This window comes from Delphinapterus leucas, unplaced genomic scaffold (genome assembly GCF_059928025.1).
Source record: "Delphinapterus leucas isolate spDelLeu-1000000601 "Yukka" unplaced genomic scaffold, BTC_Dleu_Yukka2 spDelLeu_asBTCV2_sq40, whole genome shotgun sequence".
In the NCBI taxonomy this organism is placed as follows: domain Eukaryota; kingdom Metazoa; phylum Chordata; class Mammalia; order Artiodactyla; family Monodontidae; genus Delphinapterus; species Delphinapterus leucas.
Genome location: NW_028322249.1, coordinates 6,430,725 through 6,452,686, shown reverse-complemented (window position 1 = coordinate 6,452,686; position 21,962 = coordinate 6,430,725). Strand labels below are relative to the sequence as shown.

The window sequence follows — 21,962 nt, the reverse complement described above, 5'->3', positions numbered from 1 at the left end:
CAGCCTCTGTAAACCTGCAAAATGAATAGAGAGAATAGTGGAACACAGACCCATTGTTCAAAGACACAGTCACTTTAGGGAAAGAGGAAAAGAACGGGTAGGTGAATCTTCTCTGGGATTGCAGGGTTCAGCTCAATGAAGACGGTCCTGTATAAAAGAAACTTCTCTAAATGGTTGAATTCTTAGCTCTCCAGAGATCTGAGTTTTCTTTTCCCCAGTCCCTGTGGGTTGCTGTGGGGAATGTGCCAAACCTATCATTTGAGATAAAAAGTTATGGTGAGGTAAGCTTCTAGGCTGGGGGAAGGAAGACTTAGTGACTGAAATGGGGGATGCTAAGCACTGGGGGGCAGGAAGGAAGAAGGAGCTAGTAATGGATGTAACAAATGCTGCAGCTGCCGGCAAAGCCTGGATTGAAGTTCCTTCCTGAAAATGAGGACCCGGGCAAGAATGACCACTCAGATGTAAACAGTGTCTCTGACTGGGAATTCTCATCTGCCTGCCGGTGGGCCAGAGCTGAGCAAGTCCTTTCTCTCCTCTGTATGCACACTGAATTGGTTAGTAAGTGACGTGTCAGAGGACAGGAATCATATTCAGTGGATCTTTCAAATCCAGGAGTTTGAGGCTAATGAAATTAGTGTGTGGCCAGGGCTCTGCCAACTAGAATTAAGTCACTGCAGCCACACTGCAATGCATTTTCAGCCTGAAGGGAGCATCAGGGAGGAATTTCGGGAGATTTGTTTCTGAGCCTGTACAAAATAATACTCATAATGCTAAGAAAGATTAAATGTAAATTAATATTGACTACGAGTAACATATTTAAAAAATAATCGCCGAGTGGGGGATGGCTTAAAGTGGAGAGATTATATAATATGGTGTCCAAAGAATAAATCTCCCCTGACCACTGTTTCATGGGCTATAAGTAAGATATATTACAATGGAAAGTAATGGGAACGTTTTTAGTCAAGGCTTCTCTGCTATTGACTTGAGAGCAAATACTCTGAGAGTATAAATTACTCTTGCTATGTGCTGACTCCGAATGAACAATATTTCGTGTGCAGTGACATGGTCTAAGCTATAGACTTGGAATTGAATGGCATCTGTTTCAATTGTTTTGTTCTCTCAAGAGCAACTAGATAGAAAAAAGTGGTCAATTTGACCCTTGTGGGAGCGTGTTGCAAATCTAAACCTGTGTCCCTCATACCATAAATGAAATACATTTGTAAATTTGTAAGTGTTTTCTTTCTGTTCATTGATGCTTGAGTATAATCTCAAACTTTGGGAGCAACATTTTATACATAAGTAGTTGGTTTTCTTCCTTTCTTCTTTCTCTTTCTCCTCTCTCTCCCTCTCTCTGTTTCTATCTCTCTCTCTTTCTCCATCTTATGTAATTGGATAGAACTGGGCACCTAGGATGATGTGGTGTTACTATAGTGGGATTTTTTTTTTTAAAAAAACAACTCTTAACTTACCCTTTTAAAAATTTCATAAATACAGGTGTCAGTGCCATTTGGAATAGTCTCTATAACAATTTCTGTCTCCACATTTACTGTGTTTCAGCAAATTTACCTAATAGATGGTGAGTGAGCAATTTTTAAAGGGGCATTTTTTAGAAGAGCGGAGAGGGAAGGAATAGAGACAGGCACATACTGTATTTGAAGTTACCTCCACGTGTATTTTATGTATGTATACCCATACAATTAAGAAGTCTTTGGATGTTTTATCTTCAAGAATAATTCAGATAATGGATTACTTGAATATCATAAACATTTAGGGTTTAACAGATTTGTTACATATAGACGTTGTATCATGGATTTAAAAGACCATAGCCAGCGGGCAGCGGCGGGCGGAGCGACCGCGGGGCGGCGCGGGCTGGGCGGCGGGTGCGGGGGTCCGTGCTTCCTCGCGGTGGAGGGCTGGGGTTCGCCGAAGACGCCGGGTTGCGCCGCGTTGCCAGGTTACCGAGCGCGTGCCCCGCGCCCGCTCTTCCGCCCGGGCCGCCCTCGGCGCCGCCTTAGCCGCGGTGCGGGCTGCGCGGGGCGCCGGTTCCGCGGAAGCCTGGGTCGGGCGCTGCGTGCGGGACTCTCGTCGCTCGTGGACGGGGCGCGAGCGCGCGGGGGACGTAGGGCGCCGACCTGGGCCTCCCCGGCGCTCCGGCTCCGCTCAGGGCGCCCGCTCAGGGGCCTCCGGCGCGAGGCCCCCTTTGTGGTCAAGATGGCGGCGCCCAGGCGGGCGGCGCCGAGGTGAGCTGGAGTCGGGCCCGGAGAGGGGCGAGTCTGCCACGCCCAGGACTTGGACCCCGGGCAGGTCTCCCGTCTCCCGCGGAGCGGCAGGTGAGTGGGCGCGGCCGCGCGTAGGTCCCTCTCGTGGGGTGGTCAGCTCTCCGTGCGTCCGCAGACTTCTGTCGTCTGATAGTCAGATCTGGGGTGGCCCAGGTTGGAGGCGAGGGTGCTTGATTGGGGAAACCTGAGGGGTTTAAGGACTCTATTGGGATCGTTTCAGACCCCAGCAAGAAGCTGAGCAAGTTTCCTCCTGACTCTCTTCCCGGCTAAGTTTTCTCCCTTCTCTGAAGGCGCCAGCTTTTCTGAATCACCTTGTTACCCGGGGGGATACAGTTGGTGGTTCTGACCGTGGAACGGAGGACCTGGCGCGGGGAAGCCTGAGCTGGTTCTAGTTACTTTGTTTGCAAAGCACTTGTTTTGTCTTTGGAATCTTTGTGTATGTTAACCAACGTTGGGAAGAGCCAGCGTTTTCTCCTCCAAAACACTGTGAGGGGTAACTTTATACGTAAGAAACAAGATGGCGTTCACATCCGTCTCTTTTCCAACCACTGAGTTTTGGTTGTGTTTCCTTTCTTTAAGTTTGTCTCGTTCTGAAGTGATAACAAACAAACAAACAAAAAGACCATAGCCAATTACACAAAGTATACTCTAGTCTCAGTCCTGCCATTAATTAGCTTAAGTCATTTAATTTTTCTAGGCCTCATTTTTCTCGTGTGATGTTTTTTCTTTGAAAAAGTATAGTTTCTAGAAGTCTCTAATCTCTGTGTCATAGTTCAGCTTGGAGAAAACCTGTTCTTATCCAAACTCCATGACATTGTATTTCCAGCTCCAACTTTGGACTTTGAGTGAGTTGGGGGCAACTTTTTCAGGATATTTTCACACAGCTTTTTTAGTTAATACCAGTCTAGCTGACTTGTCATACTCAGACTTTCGTCCATATTCTTTTACCAGTGTGTTCCTTAGTCATATATATAAAGACTGTTGTGCGCAAAATGACCTCCTGGGTCAGCTTACTGCATGGTCATCGACACAGGGCAGGGAGTAAGATTCTGTGGATTTTACAGAAGCAGATACAGGTTTCATTATCCATGTCCTCTCCCCTTTCATCTTACAAAAACAGCAGGCTTTTCTTGGAGAACTGCCAGATAATGCCATCCTGCCTCCTCACGGGCCCCGGGGATGAACTCCAGTAAAGCAGGTGATGGCTCATGGGTAGGCATCTGACCTCGGGTGAGTCTATCAGACTCCTCCCCAGGACTTTTCTCTCAGAGAAAAATGGAAGAATTGTCTTTTCTCTCTGGAATTTCTAAGCTGGGGAGATATGACTCTGGGACTCCCAGTGACCATCCAGCAGAAGAAGAGACTTTCTGTAAAATAAAGTCTTGCAGAGGTAAGCAGGGCTGAGCGATGGAGAGAGAGCTGGAACCCTGCTGATACTCTGGAACTTGCAGATCCAACTGTATCTGAATATGGCTGCATCCCTGAATTTCTAGTACTTGTTTGTTGAGGTGGTTGTTGTTGTTTGGTTTTTGTTTTTAAATTTCCTTTGACTATTTTGAATTTGTTTTCAGTAATGTGCATTTGAAAGCATCATAGCTAAAAGAGCTAATTTCCTACATTAATGTCAGGTTTGCTGAGTGGCATTCCTTAAGTGAAAAATAATATCCGCTATTTTCTTTAAATAAAATCCTTCTAGCTCAGGTTTGAGATACTCAAAACTCTGCCTCCTACCCCCCTCTTTTCCAACATTTACTATATCACCTTGAAGCATTTGTGACCACATCTTTCCCATCTAGACGCAGTTGAGAGAGAGAGCAAAGACTTGTGATATAAACTGCAACCTATATGCCTCCTACCTGGAAGCTTTAGAACATACTTGATTCTTGTCATTAAAGCAAATCTTTTGTTGTTGTCTCCAGGGCACAGAAGCGTTTTCATGGCATAATGGAGTACAAAGTACATTAAGCCTAACTCTACTTCTCACCCTCTTTTACTTTAAATAGGCAGAAAAGAACAATCTCAAACACATTTTCCCAACAAATAAAATACATATACGATTATGTTTAGAAGACGTTTATGCAACACATAGTTAGACTGATTAATTAATGGACCTTTTGCCAGTTGGCACAGTAAATATATATGTTCAATGTGCTTAATTAAAAAGAAGACAATAACATTTTTACAGGTTAATTATCTGAGAAGAGTATTGTGCCAGCACACTTGATGCTACAGTATTTCATGTTTGACAGGTAATCTTCTTTCAATTATATTTACTGCTAAATGTTTCTTGGATCAAGCTATTAAATTATAAGGTCAAAAGTAAAATGATACGAAATTACAATGATAAAGGGACACATATCCCACTTTATGAGAATAGAAGTTCTAATTTCTTTTCAATACTACTAGTAGTGACCACAGTACTAATTTGAGCCCTTACTATGAGCCACTGTGCCCATATGCATTTAGTTCTTACAGTAGTTCTGCAAAGGGCATATAATAATCCACACTGCAAAGCTGAAGAAAGTGATTCTCATAGCTGAAAGTCACATAGCTGGTGAGTGGCAAAGTCTAGATTCAAACTTAGAGTCGTCTGACAATGCCCAGGTTGTTGACCACTATGTACACTGCTCAATTGTTGCACCAATAAAGAAGTGCTTGAAATAATTATAGATTTGCCTACCCTGAAACTGCAGTGATTTAAAGACATCAAAGTTGCCAGTTGCTTAACCACATCTACTTACAGTAAGAAATTACATTTTATTTCATTTCTAAAACAAGATTAATTCTGCAGGCCCATAGAAACTTGAGCACACAAATCCTACCTCCAAATGAAAGATGCTTGTTTTCCACTATTCAACAGATGGCCCTGTACAGAGGCAATAAATATATAGTAGAATTTTCATTCAAATAAATGAGAAGAGAGGTTTCTTCTTGTCCTGATTCAGTGCCCATCATTATGGATTATGATGGCTCTTCCCAAACTTTACTTCATTCACTCCACTCTTTCTACAAAACTCCAGTAATGGAATCCATCATTCAGATATATGTGCAAAGCGAAAGGACTGTATTAATACAGTTGCTGAAAGTCAAGTTGATAGAGCACAGGAAATACATCCTAATAAATGCAACATTAATGTTTGTGTGGGCCTTGGAGTTAGCAGTAGAAAACTTTTCAGTTTAATGGAATATTTTGCCTCTTGCTGTGGAAGTGTGGCTTAATAGTCTTGTAATTGGTCATTTACAGAATCCTCCATCTCTGGGTTTCATGCTTTCTTTACTCTGCAGCTGTTGATTCCTTCTCTTGTTCTGGATGGAAGATAGCAACGAAGCCACTTCAAAGGGCTCAGCCTGCCTTTTTGTGTTATTGTTTAGATGAAGATATTTCCATTTATTAAAGCACACTATTTAAACATTTTTATCATGTTTCAAAGTTGACTGTGTTCTGAAGGTATGAGCACAGGCAGACATAATGGGGGATGTTTTCCAGGAGAGAACATACCCTTATCAAAGGAATTATCAGAATTTTCATGTATGGATTGAGAATCAAATTCTGGAGTTAGACCTGAATTTAAATTCATACTCACAACTTATTACCAGTCTCATCTTGATCAAACGGTTACCACACTTCTCATCAATTTCCTTATCTTTGAAAGCGGAATAAGAGAAGTATGCCTGGTGGAGTTACACATAAAGCTCATCTGATAGAATATTCATAAGGATTTTGCACAAAATATACATGGATATATTTTAGCACCGAGTTTAGCATGCGATTCGTCTTCAATACATTTAAGAGCTATTATTTTATTATTATTATGCTATCGTTAAATATCACTATTACTTAAATGTCATTATTGCTAAAATTGCTGTAAAACTACCGCAATAACCCATGATGAATTCCCCTCTTCTGTTTCCTTTGTTTAAATGGAAAATATATATATAAATCTAGACAGAGAACACTTTAGTGATCCTATTCAGTGGAGTGAGAATTTCCATGGCACTGATTAAAACAAATCCTGAATTGCATGGACTTAAGATAGCAGAGAGGGGCTTCCCTGGTGGCGCAGTGGTTGAGAGTTTGTGACCCGATCCGGGAAGATCCCACATGCTGCGGAGCGGCTGGGCCTGTGAGCCATGGCTGCTGAGCCTGCGCGTCCGGAGCCTGTGCTCCGCAACGGGAGAGGCTGCAACAGTGAGAGGCCCGCGTACCGCAAAGAAGAAAAAAAAAAAGATAGCAGAGAGGCTAAGAGATTTGAAGTTAGACATCCCCAGGTGTGAATTCTACTGTGACCCTCTTCTAGCTCTAGAACCTTGAGGAAGTTACTTAAACTTTCTGAGCTTCACTACTAGTTTCCTCATCTGTATCTTTTTCAGGACTATTTATCAAGCATCTTCCTGTTCTCTATGCTTGGACGTATCAATGAATAAATCAGACAAGAGCCTTTGCCTGCGTGCTCCTTCTTGCATGCTTTCTCCCTCCTTACACTCTCGTGTGGAAACGGATGTTATAAATAAATTCTGTGCTTTGTCACAAGTTGACGGGCGCTGCGGGATAAGGAAAAGGATGTGAAGCTCACTGAAGAGGCTTGGGTTGGGAGTGCTGGAGGAGTGTACAGGTAGGTTCCGATTTTAAATAGGGTAGTCAGGGTGGATTTTATAAGTTGACATTTGAGCAAAGACTTGAAGTGAGGGAGTTGTCAGAATGTATGATGGGGAGACCACTCCCTGGGAGCAAGAATAACCAGTCCCCAAACTCTAAGGCAGAAATATGCCGGGCAGCTTGGAGGAATATCAAGGAGGCCACCCTGGCTGACTTAGTCAGTGGGGAGGAAGAGACAGCAGGAGGGCTGGAGGTCGGATATGTGATGGGTTGGATTGGGTAAGTCCTGGGAGGCCATCACATGCATTGTGTCTTTTACTCTAAATGTAGGCAGCCAGGGGCAGGATTTTAGCCGAGGTGTGGTATGAACTGTCTCTTGTTTGAAAAGCATAACTCTATCTGTGGCCTTGAGGATGTGGGGAGAGAGTGGAGTCAGGGAGAATCTCGGGAGGCAACTACAGGATCCTCGAGGTCTATGCTGGTGGCCTGCACCAGGCTGCTAGCGGCTGGTAATTCTCAGAAGTGGCACATTGGGAAGGTTGTGACAGCATTTCGTGGTAGATTGAATGCAAGAATGGAAAGGAAGAGGGAGTCAAGGGTGAATTCGAGATTTAGGGCCTGGGAAACTGGAAAGGTGTGGTTACTGTCACCCAAGATGGAAAAAGTTTGGGGTAGAGCATGTTTGGGGGATTAAAGACCAGTTTTGGAGGTATAAGATTTGAGATGTTTTCGTGACGTCCAAGCAGAGATGCTGAGTACACAGTTGGATACACAAGTCTGCAGTTCTGAAGAAAGGTCTGAACTAGAGATACACTTTAATACAATGGAGATATTAAGAATAATGACATGGAAGCGCTATTTTAAAGATAAAATGAAGTCATGCAGTTAGCACTCTGTCTTCTCAAAACATTTAATAACTGTTAGCTAAAATAATTACCTGAAATGAAAAAATACCTATAGTTTGTTTTGTTGTTTGCAGTAAAAGTGAATAAAATGTCACAATTATTTTAATAGTATTTGTGACACAGTAGTTTTAGTTAAGACACCATGACTACAAACATTTACAAGAAACCTTTCCGTCTCCTACTTTTCACTCTGATAGGGTACTTGGAACCATATTTTGTAAGGTTTAAGTTAGTTGCCATAGGGTACCTCTTTAATTAGAAGTAATTCTGAACTTTCTAGTTCCATGCAGTTTTGTATACATATATGTATAATTATTATTTTATGATTTATCAAACTCAGTTGAAAATTTGCATCACTGATATACATTAGAATTTAAGCATTTACCCAGGTATTCAAGGGAAAAAATGTACTTGTCTTGTAATTTCCATAGGGGAAATTACACATCTTCCCTTCACTTTGCAACTGAATTTGCAATTGAATGCAGGGGAAATACTATCTTACTGGTCTTTGAGTTCCCCTTAGCTATCTGCAAGTCCTTAAACAGCCTTTGTGGCTTAACCAAAATTCTCTTCCATCTTCATTCCGCTAACAGATATTGGTCTAAGCATGTGCTTATACTAAAAAATGCATGACCACGTTGTCTCTACACATCTATAATTTTATGTTAACACTATCATTATGTAAGCTATACTTGAATTGTAATTATAACAGATTTTATGTCAACACACATCCATTTCTAGTGTTCATCTGGTGTTCAAGGGGAGAGCAGCATGTCGTAAATTTTATCAAAATATAACATCTGAAGAATAGAACAGAGGGTAATTGTGTAATTCTGTATTCACTCTAATTAAGTTCAGTGGAGTTGGCATAATAGAATTAAGGTGAAAAAAAAAAAAGACATTGAGGTACCATGGCTCCCTCTCCTAACACACCCTTTTTGTATCCGAGAGCAGAGACTCAGCACCTTTCTGTACAGAAATGGAGACAGGAAGAGGCCAGAGGATGAATGACAGGCACGAATGAGGTGGAACTTTGAAGAGCAACATGGAAATGAAATAATTCTTTTGTATTTGGTAGGTGGGGAAAATGTACCAGCGTGTATGCCTACTGGGACCACGTTTTCCAGAACAGTTAAGCCCAGTGTCAACTATGCTGTCCCACCTTCCTCGTAAGTAGGAACATACTGTTACTTGAATCTTTGCTTCCTGTTTCTTGATACCTGGTTGAGAAGATTATCACAAGAACTGCATCTTGTTAGCAAATACACTGTTTTGAAATGATTGACACTCACTGAAGAGTGGCAGCTCCAAGCTTGCTCTCTCTTGATCTTGGAGTATTTAAGTCTGGAGTGCAGGAGTGGGTTATGGGGAAAGACCATTGGAATTCTTATGTCTTCAGCATAATGGTTATAGCATAATGGTTAGGAGTGTAGGTGCTGGTTCCAATCTCTGCTTTCCACTTGCTAACCATATGAGCTTGGGCAATTTACCTGATTACCTGAACCTCAATACTCCTGCCTATAAAATGATGTTAATAATATTTCATCCCCATAGACTTGTTTTCAATGTTAAAATGAAGTCACTTACACCAAGCACATAATACAATGCCTAGAGCATAGTAAAGTCTATTATTATTACTATTACTACTACTACTATTATTATTATTACTATCACGATGCCAGGTGCTATTTTTCCTATGCCTTATTCCATTATCTTCTGCCCTGTTCCCCCATTTCTGTCTTGTTTCTGTACAAGGGTAGGTTTGTCACAGAGCATTTTCTTTCCCTAGTGTCTGACTCTTAGTCATCAAGGTGACTGGTCCACGACCCCGGCATTCATTGCTGCTCGTTGAAGCAACCCATTTTGAGAAGGGGAGTTGGATATTGATGCCAAGTTGGGTCAAGGAGAGAGAATTTTCTCTCTTCTGCACTCAGAGAGCTAAGTGAAATATTCAGGCCTCAGAAGGAGAATCAGGCAAAGGGCAACATGCTTAATTTCATACCTTAGTGATTAAGAACAAGTCAGACAGGCTGGATTTGAACTCATTTCCGTCATGTACTGACAACGGGATCTTAGGTGCTTTTGTAACCCGTCTGAGGCTCAGTCAACATCTGAAAGAGACGAATAACATTATCAGAACCTAGTGTATAGCCTCGTTGTAATAAGTGAGTAAATCCTTTTAAAACGTTCAGCACGTTGTTTGGCATATAAACACTTAATAAAATTTAGCTTCTTTGACTACTACCGCTGCTAATATTATTAAGTAGCTGAGCAGATCCGAGGCCCATTTTTTTCTTAGATTGCACATAATCATTTGGACAACCAGCTCACATTGATCAACCGTTGCTTATATATAAACCCCCATGAACCCAAAGGTGCTTTAACTCTCTCCCAGTCAGAGCCTGTTCTGGGGGCAGAAGCAACACCGGCACTACCCCCGTCATCTTTGCCTTTATTGTCACTACACTCGCCTGCCGTACTGAGCACTTTCTGTTTGCCAGGCACCAAATTTAGCCCTGCGTATGCACTATATTATGTAGTTCTCACACTCCACTCAGGTGGGAGACATTATCATCATCCCCAGTTTTCAGGTAAAGACGCTGAGGTGTTGGAAAGGTAAGAAACTTGACCCACAGCAAGAGATGGAGCCGGAGTATTCAAACCCTTCTCTCTGACCTCAAGAACCCTTAAATATTAGCATACTACTACATCCTGGTAAGAAAATCTGCTTCCAGCCACTCTGGTGAGAGTAGAAATGATTCTCAGTCCCCACATTCCTCTATTGCCCATGCCACCCTAGCCTCAGGACTAGGGGGGAAAGGAAGTGATCTCTTCAAAGAGCAGCCAAAGGGAACCTACTCCCTTCTGCCTTTTCGTAATCAACTAACCAATATTTTATTTCCTTCTTAAGAGTCCCCACATGTTCCTTTTGGTACTTAGCTTGGCCTTTTAGAATTCTGACATTCTGTACGTGACTCATCCACTGTATTTCATGTTAATTTATTGAGGTCAAGTATAGGGTCTTACTCATCCTGAAGTCCAGTTATCCCCTGTCACATCTAACTCTGTTCTCTTCTTCTTGTAGGACATCTGCAGGTATTTATTTGAATTTTGTTGAATTGTTCTCATCAATAGTACATTAAAAGTTATACAGAAAGTGCTTTCTTATAAGGAAAACCATCTAAATAGATTTCTAGCTCTTTACTTTTTATAGCACTATTGTAGAGATTTTAGATCTCCAGGTAATACTTTTTAGATTGAGTTCTTCATATCATCTTATTTTTACATATAATGATAAATCTGAATTTTCTCTATCAAACCTCCGAGACTTCACTGGCTTGTAACTTAGCTTGTTGATTATGTGTTGTTGACTTTTCCATTTACAATGATATTTGATCCTGGTAAGGATGGGGCTGGGTGGGAAGGTACATCTTAGGGCCATAAATTGGTTTTGTAGAGAACTAACATAAAGATCTAAAGCCTCATCATATTTCTGCAGAACTCATGAATCATTTTATTATAATTCCATTCATTCAGGGAGTATAAAACCATTTTCCAATTGTTATTCCTAATTTGTTCATCTTCTCTTCCTTAGTCTTAGTGAGAAGAGAGCAGGCTGAATGGAAGAAAGTCATTATGACCACTGGGGCCCCTAGGGTAGGCATCAGTCCCAGAGTTTTGTTTTCATCTCTCCGCTATTAATATTGGCTAATGTCTTGAGTGCTTACTTGGTGCAAATTACTTAGCCGACCATGGCAAATGGATTGTGTCATTTCATCCCCTGATAGTCATACAATTAATGTATGTATTATTATGATATCCCATAATGCATACATGGAACAGAGCCTCAGAAGTAGTTATTTGCTCACCAAAATATGGTAGATGTGGAATTTGGACTCAGGTCTGATAGACTCCTAAATCACTCCTAGTGATTTTTACCACTAAATTAAAGTTGTATACCTCTGGAGAGTAGATAGTTTCTAAAATTTCCTCAGCTCTAACGTTTTATAATTAAATTTTTGTCTGATGGCAAGCTTAACAGTTAAGATGGGTAGGAAGGAATGCCAGCCTGTTGAATGGAATTTCCCTGAAATAAGCCTGTTTTATGACACCAGTTCACTCATTCATTCACTCAGCATGTATTGAATGTTTGCTCTGTGCAAAGGCATTTTAGGCATCACAGTGGAGTGAGCGCCCCTTCCATAGACTCTCCTGCAGCACTCAGAGAAGTCTTGGACTGGTTTGCCTGTTATGGAATGGGGCTTGGTGATAGAAGCCTGGTTTGTCCTCCACTGATATAACTAAGACATACTCATATGAGTTTATAGGCATCTTGAAGCCGTGGGATAGTAACACACATGAATCTTACCATTTTTGCCTGGGATTAATGATATAAAGGCTTTGGATTTGGGTATGGAAAATGGGTGCAATTATGGGCGTGTTGGTTCTACATATATATGGACATCACGTGTCATCAGCCTGCAGCTACCTGCCATTCCTCACTACTTCTTTTCACAAACCAAACAAGTACCTTCTTATCTCTCCTGTGGATAAGCTCTTGACAGTGGCACTAGGGCCTCCCTCAATAAGTACATCATTGGCTAAACCAGTGCTTTCTCAGATATGCTCATTGAACAGCCCTTAAGGTGGATTGACATTCCACTGCCTAGAATAGAATATGGTGTTCTTTAGAAATCGGGGGGAAAAAATAGGCCACCAGATGTACTTTCTTTACTTTAAATTGTTTATATATATATATATATATATATATATATATATATATGAACAATTGTTATATATGTGTATGTATACTTGTTCATATATATGAATGATTTAAAATTGAAGATATATATATATACACACACATATATATATGTATATTTAAATTTTGGCTTCTGTTAGCAAGTAGTAAATTAAATGATTAGCAGATCCATACTGCAGGGAAATAACCAATCAGATTTCATTCAATAGCTTGCTTTTTTGTAGATTTATGGTTGTGATTTTATATCTGCAGGTATGTTTGCTGAAGAAAATATTTCTACCACTTTACGCAAAATTAAATTCATTTAATACCAATGCGGCATGTCCCAAATGTCTTAATACAGTTTTAATCTTTAATCGCATCAGAAGTATGGAATTAGAAACATACCCCAAAATCATTTGAAGATATAATTACTTTCATTTCCCTTATACTTTTGAGACTTTTGAAAAATAAGTATTTAGTTGTACTTATCTGTTTCTGTCTCTCTAAGGATAGCAAACACTGAAACACAATTATTTTTAAAAGTCAATATTAAAAGTATATTGTCCAAGATGATCAAGACTAAGGAAGTGGCAAAGAAATTCAAAAATTTAAACTTTCAAAGGGTGCTTTTTTTGTGAATGTGTAGTACTTGTTCTTCTGAAGGAATTAATCTTTTTAAAAATTTAATTAACTTATTTTTTATTGAAGTATACTTGGTTTACAGCATTGTGTTAATTACTGCTGTCCAGCAAAGTGACTCTGTTATACATATGTATATACATTCTTTTTCATATTCTTTTCCATTATGGTTTATCACAGGATATTGAATATAGTTCCCTGTGCTATATAGTAGGACCTTGTTGTTTAGCCAATCTATATATACCAGTTTGCATCTGCTAATCCCAAACTCCCAGTTCATCCCTCTCCCACCTGCTTCCCCCTTGGCAGCCACCAGTCTATTCTCTATGTCTCTGATTCTGTTTCTGTTTCATAGATAGGTTCATTTGTGTCATATTTTAGATTCCACATATAAGTGGTATCATGGCATTTGTCTTTCTCTTTCTGACTTACTTTGCTTAGTATGATAATCTCTAGTTGCATCCATGTTGCTGCTGCAAACGGCGTTATTTCATTCTTTTTTTTATGGCTGAGTAGTATTTCATTGTATATATGTACCACATCGTCTTTATCCATTCATCTGTTGATGGACATTTAGGTTGTTTCCATGTCTTGGCTATTGTGAATATTGCTGCTGTGAAGATCAGGGTGAATGTGTCTTTTTGAATTATAGTTTGGTCTGGATATACGCCCAGGAGTGGGATTGCTGGATCATGTGGTAGGTCTATTTTTAGTTTTCTGAGGAACCTCCATACTGTTTTCCACAGTGGCTGCACCAACTTACATTCCCACCAACAGTGTTGTAGGAGGGTTCCCTTTTCTCCACACCCTCTCCAGCATATGTTATTTGTAGACTTTTTAATGATGGCCATTCTGACTGGTGTGAGGTGGTACCTCATGGTAGTTTTGATTTGCATTTCTTTAATAATTGGCAGTGTTGAGCATCTTTTCATGTGCCTATTGGCCATCTGTATTTCTTCTTTGGAGAAATGTCCCTTTAAGTCTTCTGCCTATTTTTTTGATTGGGTTGTTTGCTTCTGTTGTCATCAAGTTGTATGAGCTGTTTGTGTATTTTGGAAATTAAGCCCTTGCTGGTCGCATCATTTGCAAATATTTTCTCCCATTCTGTAGGTAGTCTTTTCATTTTGTTTATGGTTTCCTTTGCTGTGCAAAAGCTTGTAAGTTTGATTCTGTCCCCTTTGTTTATTTTCATTTTTATTTCTATTGTCTTGGGAGACTGACCTAAGAAAACATCGGTATGATTTATGTCAGAGAATATTTTGCCTGTGTTCTCTTCTAGAAGTTTTATGGTGTCATGTCTTATGTTTAAGTCTTTAAGACATTTTGAGTTTATTTTCGTGTGTAGATAGGTTCATTTGTGAAAGGATGTGTTCTAACTTCACTGGTTTATATAAGGCTGTCCAACTTTACCAACACCACTTGCGGAAGAGACTGTCTCTTTCCCATTATATATTCTTGCCTCCTTTGTCAAAGATTAATTGTCAAAGATTAAGTGAGGTGTGTGGGTTTATTTCTGGGCTCTGTATTCTGTTCCATTGATCCATATGTCTGTTTTTGTGCCAATACCACGCTGTTTTGATTACTGTGACTTTGGAGTACTGTCTGAGTCTGGGGTGGCTATGCCTCCAACGTTGTTCTTTTTCTTCAGGATTGCTTTGGCAATTCTGGGTCTTTTATGGTTCTGTATGAATTTTAGGATTATTTGTTCTAATTGTGTGAAAAATGTCATGGGTAATTTGATAGGGATCGCGTTAAATCTGTAGATTGCTTTGGGTAGTATGAGCATTTTAACAATATTAGTTCCTCCAACCCAAGAACATGAGATGTCTTTCCATTTCTTTGAATCATCTTCACTTTCCTTTATTAATGTCTTACAGTTCTCAGCGTATAAGTCTTTTGCCTTCTTGGTGAGGTTTATTCCTAAGTATTTATTTTGGGGGTTGTGATTTTAAAAGGCATTGTTTTTTTACGTTCCCTTTCCGATATTTCATTGTTGCCATAAAGAAATGCCACCAATTTCTGTATGTTAATCTTGTATTCTGCTACCTTGCTGAATTCGTTTATCAGTTGTAGTAGTTTTCATGTAGAGTCTTTAGGGTTCTCTATATATAGAATCATATCATCTGCATCTAATGACAATTTTACCTCTTCCTGAAGGAATTAATCTTGAAGTTCTACTAAGACTTTTGGGATACCTGTTTTAATGAGCCATTACTTCCTGCCTGAGATTGCACTATGCACCAGAGATTCTAGAATTAGCATAATAAAACTAATAATGCAAACAACAGCAACAAATCTTCACAAACCTTCCTTGCAAGGAGGTAAAGTCCACTGGAAAAACAGACAAGTGAAACACACATTCAAAATGGCAGTGATTCTCAAACATTTATGTGCTGAAAAATCATGACAAGCATGATAACCAGGGCAATTACTAGACCCCTTCTCCAGCTGGTCAGGTGTAAGGTCCTGTAACTCAATTTTTGGTGAATGCCTCCAGGAGAGTCTGAGACAGATGTTCTCAGTTGTCGTCAACCTTTAGTGTGCATCAGTGTGCATATCTAACTTTTCTTGGTTGACACTGGGGTCACCCTTCTCCCTGCCAGCCTGTAGCTCTCACTTCAAGGAGCTCAGCTGGTGGTCCACTCTATTGCAGGCTATTCTACAAGTTCCGGACGCCAAGGGAGATTGTCCTCTTGCTGACCCTTCTTCATGGCCCTCCAACCCAGACTTACTTATCCAAGAGCCATATTTAACTCCTTTCAGCAGCCACTCTTCCAAGAAAAGGAGCAGCAAAAGTCCACAGTTCCCAGGCAGAGACCTGTGAGGAGAAGACTTGAAGGTAGGGGAGGGGCAGAGGGGTGAAGATAGAGGATATTCCCCTTGAACTCCTGCAAGTCATGACTAAAGTAGCTCTTTGTGGCATTGGATTTGCTTTAAACAATTAAAAATCAGACTATTGACTAGCACACAAATATTTATAAAATATACAAATAAAACTATTGATATCTTTGAAGCCCATTTTTAAACAAAAGGAACATTTTTAAATGTGCCAGGATATAAATTATGGGTACCTCAGGATTATTATAACTTTTCTATAACATTTTATTAGATCTTTATGGTGTTTTTAAAAATGTTGGCCACTGATATTTGAAATTTGATAGGTATTTATAAAGTTTCCTCAAAGGATTCTTCTGACAGCTAAATTTTTTGACTATTTAGACAGACACTTTTGGCTGGCTACTCGGTAAAGTACCACGTGCTGTGATTATTACTTTTTGTGCTTTCCAAGTCAACACCCAGATGCCTGTGAACCTGACCTGCACAGAGTAGTTATTTTGGTTCTTTAAACTGCCTGCCAGACGGTTGCAGTAGCTTTTTCATATGGGCAGATGGCCACTCCAGAACAAATCAAAATATAATATTTGGTCTCTGAACTTACTTCTGAATTCAAATCTTTGAATATGAATGCTAACTCAGATTGAATTTTGGGTTTGACTAATTGTTTTGATGTTCTTAGGCAGTTTTCATGAAACATATTTGATCAAATAACTTAATATGGACTTCACTTCTTATTAGTTGTATAATGTCCCTTCTGGTGTGTTAAATGCAATAAAAATTTGAGCATATATACTAATATGTAGCTCCTACCCAGCATATGATGAACAAAATATGTATTAACAAGAGACATCAATCCATTTCTGAGGTTATGCACGTAGTTTACTGTTGAAATGCGGTAAAACTTTAAAATTTGTAATTTCTGGTCAGAGTTTATGAGAAACATGAATATGAGCAAGATAGGTAAATTTAGTGTTTTTTTAACAAGGTAGGTATGGCACAGACTTCAAACTATAACACAGATTTCAAGCAAACAAGGGTAATTACATTGATTTAAGCAGTTCTTTCCCATTTATTCATATATTTTTTTGTCTTAATTCAGACCTAGCTTAATTCACCCCTCCCTCCCTCCCTCCCTCCCTCCTTTCCTCCCTCTCTCCCTTCCTTCCTTCCTTCCTTCCTTCCTTCCTTCCTTCCTTCCTTCCTTCCTTCCTTCCTTCCATCTTTCCTTCCCTTTCTTCTGTTCTGCCTTTCTTTCTCCTATCTCTTTAAACTGCAGTCCTGAGTAAAATGGATGGTTTCAGATTAACCTAATTAATTACAACTAAATAGCCACTTATGTCATTAACCCAGGATACTTCCCTGGGCTACTCAGATCGAAATGTAGGTTTCATATTTTCAATGGAACAATGTTTGTTAGAAAATATATTTCATATTATAATCTTTATAATGAGAAAAATGCTAATTAAAACCAAAACCATTAGTCACCTGTAAGATTTGAAATATATGAAAAGTTTGATAACACTCTGTTGGTGAGGCTAAGGAGGAAAAAGCAGTCTAATATCTTGTTTTTCAAAATGTAAAATGGGACAACATCCATGGAGAAGATTTTATCAATATCTAACAAAATCATAGCTGTATTTGGCCTTTGATCTATCAATCCCTCTTCCAGGAATCTGTTCCAAAGATCCAAAAAATGACATGTATCAAATGTTCTTCAATGTAACATTATTGGTACTAGTAACAAAATTGAAATCACCCTCAAAATCCAAAATTCTAACACCAAAATCCAACAGTTATATAAACTGCAATATATCTACACAGTGGATTACTATGTACTTGCGCAAAGCAGTTGGGAAGATCTCTACAAAATGGATTAAATGGATTATATATTGTATATTTTGGAGTATAAATTGTTAAGTGATAAAAGGAAGTTGCAGAAAACTGTGTATAGTATGTCACCTTTTGTGTAAGATACCCTCCCTTCCTTCCTTCCTTCTTTCCATCCTTCCTTCCACCCCTTTCTCTCTCTTTCATCTCTGTTTCTTTTCTTTATTATTTCACAGTTTGTGCTTTTTTTTTATATTTGCAAAAATAAATAAGGGAAGGAGAGAAGAAAAACTCATAAAAATTGTTCCCTATAAGGTAACTGTCTCTCCATTCTTAAAAGTGAGACGTTGAAATCGTCTACTATTATTGCACTTCTGTCTATTTTTCTAGTCAATTCTGTCAGTGTTTGTTTTATATATTTAGGTGCTCTGATGTTGCATGAATATATATTTGTAATTGTTATATCTTCCTGGTGATTTGACCTTTTATCATTATATAATGTCCTACTTTGTTTTTGTGATAGTTTTTTGTTCAAATTGACAGTAAATTTTAAGCATAATTAACTGTCATTAGCACAAATTCATGAACTGTATCTTCGCTTTTCTCATTTTTTGAAACCTTATATTTATAATCATAGTTATTTATATTTGATAAATAAAATTATTTATAAAGAATTCAAGTTATAAGTAAATGGAAATGTATCATTCAATTTTTGTTTTCTTGCTAGTGGAGGACATTAAGCAAAACTAAGATTTTTAATTCATAAATATGGTAATAAAATTGAACATGTATTTAAAGTATTGAAATAGTATAACTGAAGAATAAAAGAAACATTATAATAAATGCTTTATTATCATTAATGTTAAATTCTTTTGATTACTGATTTTAATTGAAGATTTTAAAAATACACTAAAAAAATAAAAATACATTATAAATATATTTGCATTATAAATCTATATTTAAAACTTGTAAATGTTGATAGAACTAATTGTCCTGTTGAATAATGGAACAGAGTTCCTCATCTAATTATTTAATTTTTATGATCCTTGTGAAATAACAGTTAACTATTTGAAACGTGCTATTCATTTTTGTATGTGTTTTACAGAAAGAAATTGTATTCTGTCATAGCTTACATTTCTAAATTCAAAAAGGCAAATATTTCAAGGCCTTTATTATCTTGATCATTTTGACACATTTAAAAATCATCCAATTTTAACAAAGATGTCCTTACCAGGAAATGGTAAGTTCTACTGACAAGTTAAAACAAATGATCAATTATTATTTTTAATTACATTTGTTGCTGGGAAAAAGAAATTGTAGAAAACTAGTCAGAGAAGAAGGATTATATCCTTTAATTTGTAATAAATTGATTTGTAAAGACGGGTGATGTGATGCCTAGCTGTGAAAATAAGTAACATGACAAGTAAATATTAAAGCCATGGAAGTGATCTAAAAATACCTGGATAATTATTGCAGATTATATAAATGTGGGTTTCTGGGGTAGGATTAGAGGTACCAGCCACTTTCCACTGGAAACAAAGCTTCAGTGACTTATATTCTATTGCCAGAAGAACTGGGGAATTTAAACATAGAAATAGAGTAATTGGATGATTTATTTCATAAGCATACATTTTTAAATGTTGCTGATGACTTTTCTTGAAAGTAAAGCCAGAAGGATTTTAAGATTCTTAACTGTAAATATTAGAAATGATTATTATAATACTTTCCATGATAAAATTATTTGAAACTTACTCTTGTATATTCCCAATGAAAGGTGATTCTTATTTTTTATTGTGGCTAATTTAATGAAATAATATTTTATACAAAACACAATTTTCCTAACTTGGAAATTATAATTAAGAACACATTTGAGTTTTGAGTGTTGTCATTTAGACTGTGGGCATTATCAGGGCACAATAATCCACTTGGTGAAAATTTAGTCTAGTTGAAGGCCAATTATTTTACTTCCTTGTAATTCACATGATATGTCCTTGCAAATAGAAGCAGCCGCTAGCCAAGTAACTAGGGAGAAACGAAGAGCCTTGGGTGGGTGATATTTCAAATTCAACAGTATAAAGCAAAGAAAAATAACACATTTTAACACATAAAAAATGCTAGAAAAAATGTTTACATGCATGATTCTAGTTTGGTAATTGCTTCTATTCTAAATTTTTTCATATCAATTCAACAGTAAGCACCTTCGTATCATATAAATCACTATCACTTATAAGTAAGTAGGTTGTAGTTTTAAAGTATTTGGTTTTATCAAGTAATATATGCTCATTAAAAAAAATCACATGTTAAAGAATGTTTTATATTAAATATCAACAGAGTCAGATCACTTCTTCACTTCTAAGTCTACTCTCCAGACAAGTTCTTCACAATTGTTTATATTTTGGTTATTTCCCTTCTCAAACAATATATATTTTCTGAATTTATTAATATCAGATAACATTTATTATTCCCCCAATATCAAATATAAATATTTAACTCACTCAGGTCCTCTTCTCCAACTGTTTTAGTCAATTATGTTATTGTTTTGGTTTTTCTGTCAATTATCTTTAGTATAAACAATGTAATTAAACTCAATCATTTTTCTATAGTCCTTTAATTCAGTTTTCATACTTTATATGACAATTTTAATGCCCTTGTTTCTCTACCCAATATTCTTCACAATCTGCTTTGTGTAAGTTACATTTTTATCATAGCTCTTGGATTTTCATTCCATCCTTAAACATAGCATCTTCTTTCCGTGGCCTGAAGATTGACTCAAAATTGAAAGTAAATAAACAATATTTTCATCATTATGGTTGCAATTGAGCAATAAAATACCAATTATCTTCCCATCTTTAGGAGTTCAAATCCAAATGCCCCTTGAGGGAGAATGTTAGGCTGAAAGGATTTCCTCAGTTGGTAAAAAATCATTTAAAATTATATTTGGAAAATAATTTCCATCCTCAGTTTCTGTCATTTTTGGAGGTTATATTGGCCATTTAAAAATTGCATGTACTGCTTTTATTCTCAACATTTTTCAGTTCTAAATCATGCTTATCATTATGTTCTACTACCTTTATTTCTAAAAAGTACCTGTAATGATCTCCACTGGAATTTTATTACCTTCTCTGTTGGGTTTTCTCTTTGTTTTTCTTTTATCATAACTTTCTTTTGCTTAATTTACATATTAGTTTCTTTTCTTCCCTTAAGCTCATAATGAAAGATCTTCATAAACTCTGAAGTTAGCAAATAACATTCTGAGTCCTAAGCACTATAGTTTTGATTTTATAGCTTAGGAATTTCTTTAATCTCCTAAAAATGAAATATTTACATATATATAGACAGTATGTGTTCCCCCAGCTGATTGGTAAATAGGACTCTCTTCTATTTAGGTCTGAACTCAAGTGGGGTATTATAGGATGAGAGGCTACACACAGTAATCTCTTTTTTTCACCTGATCATAGCAGTCTGCCTTGCTGTTGATAGCACAAGCACCAAACTGACAAAGGCTTTACTATGAATCAACATTCAGACTATTGATCTTATTTAGGATTTAAATGTTTTATTTAAATTTTTAAAAAAGTTTCATTTTGAAGTAATTGTAGATTCATTAGCAGTAATAAGAAATAATGCAGAGGGGTCTCATGTACTCATTTCCCAGTTTCTCTCAATGGCGACATCTTAGATTATAGTACAATATCACAACCAGAATACTAATTTTTATGTAAGATGTGTGACAAGTCAAGGCCCAGTTTTTTTTAACCTATCAGATTACTCTAGTACCATTGGTTTAAAAGGCTATCTTTTCTCCATTGAATTGTTCCTTTCACTTTTGTCAAAACTCATTTGGGCATATTTGTGAGTTTATTTCTGAATTTTCTGTTCTCTTCTATTGGCCTATGTGTCTATTCCTCCACTCACACCACACAGTCTTGATTACTAAATATAGTATAAGGATGAATTGGGAGATTGGGATTGACATATATACACTATTGATACTACATATAAAATGGATAACTAATGAGAACCTACTGTATAGCACAGGGAACTCTACTCAGTGCTCTGTGGTGACCTAAATGGGAAGGAAATCCAAAAAAGAGAGGATATATGTATACGTATAGCTGATTCACTTTGCTGTA

The 21,962-nt window shown here is 37.7% G+C and overlaps 1 protein-coding gene across 1 annotated transcript in view; it reads left to right on the top strand.

The window, feature by feature from the left end:
* Positions 1 to 383: 383 nt before the first annotated feature.
* Positions 384 to 21,962, top strand: part of LOC149743971 (uncharacterized) — a 37,630-nt gene continuing 16,051 nt past the window's right edge. The window contains exons 1-4 of the mRNA XM_089905931.1: positions 384 to 461; positions 1,820 to 2,330; positions 8,860 to 8,950; positions 15,818 to 16,003. Coding sequence (XP_089762057.1) covers positions 384 to 461; positions 1,820 to 2,330; positions 8,860 to 8,950; positions 15,818 to 15,917 — 780 coding nt within the window. The 3' untranslated portion in view covers positions 15,918 to 16,003. The remainder of the gene's footprint in view (positions 462 to 1,819; positions 2,331 to 8,859; positions 8,951 to 15,817; positions 16,004 to 21,962) is intronic.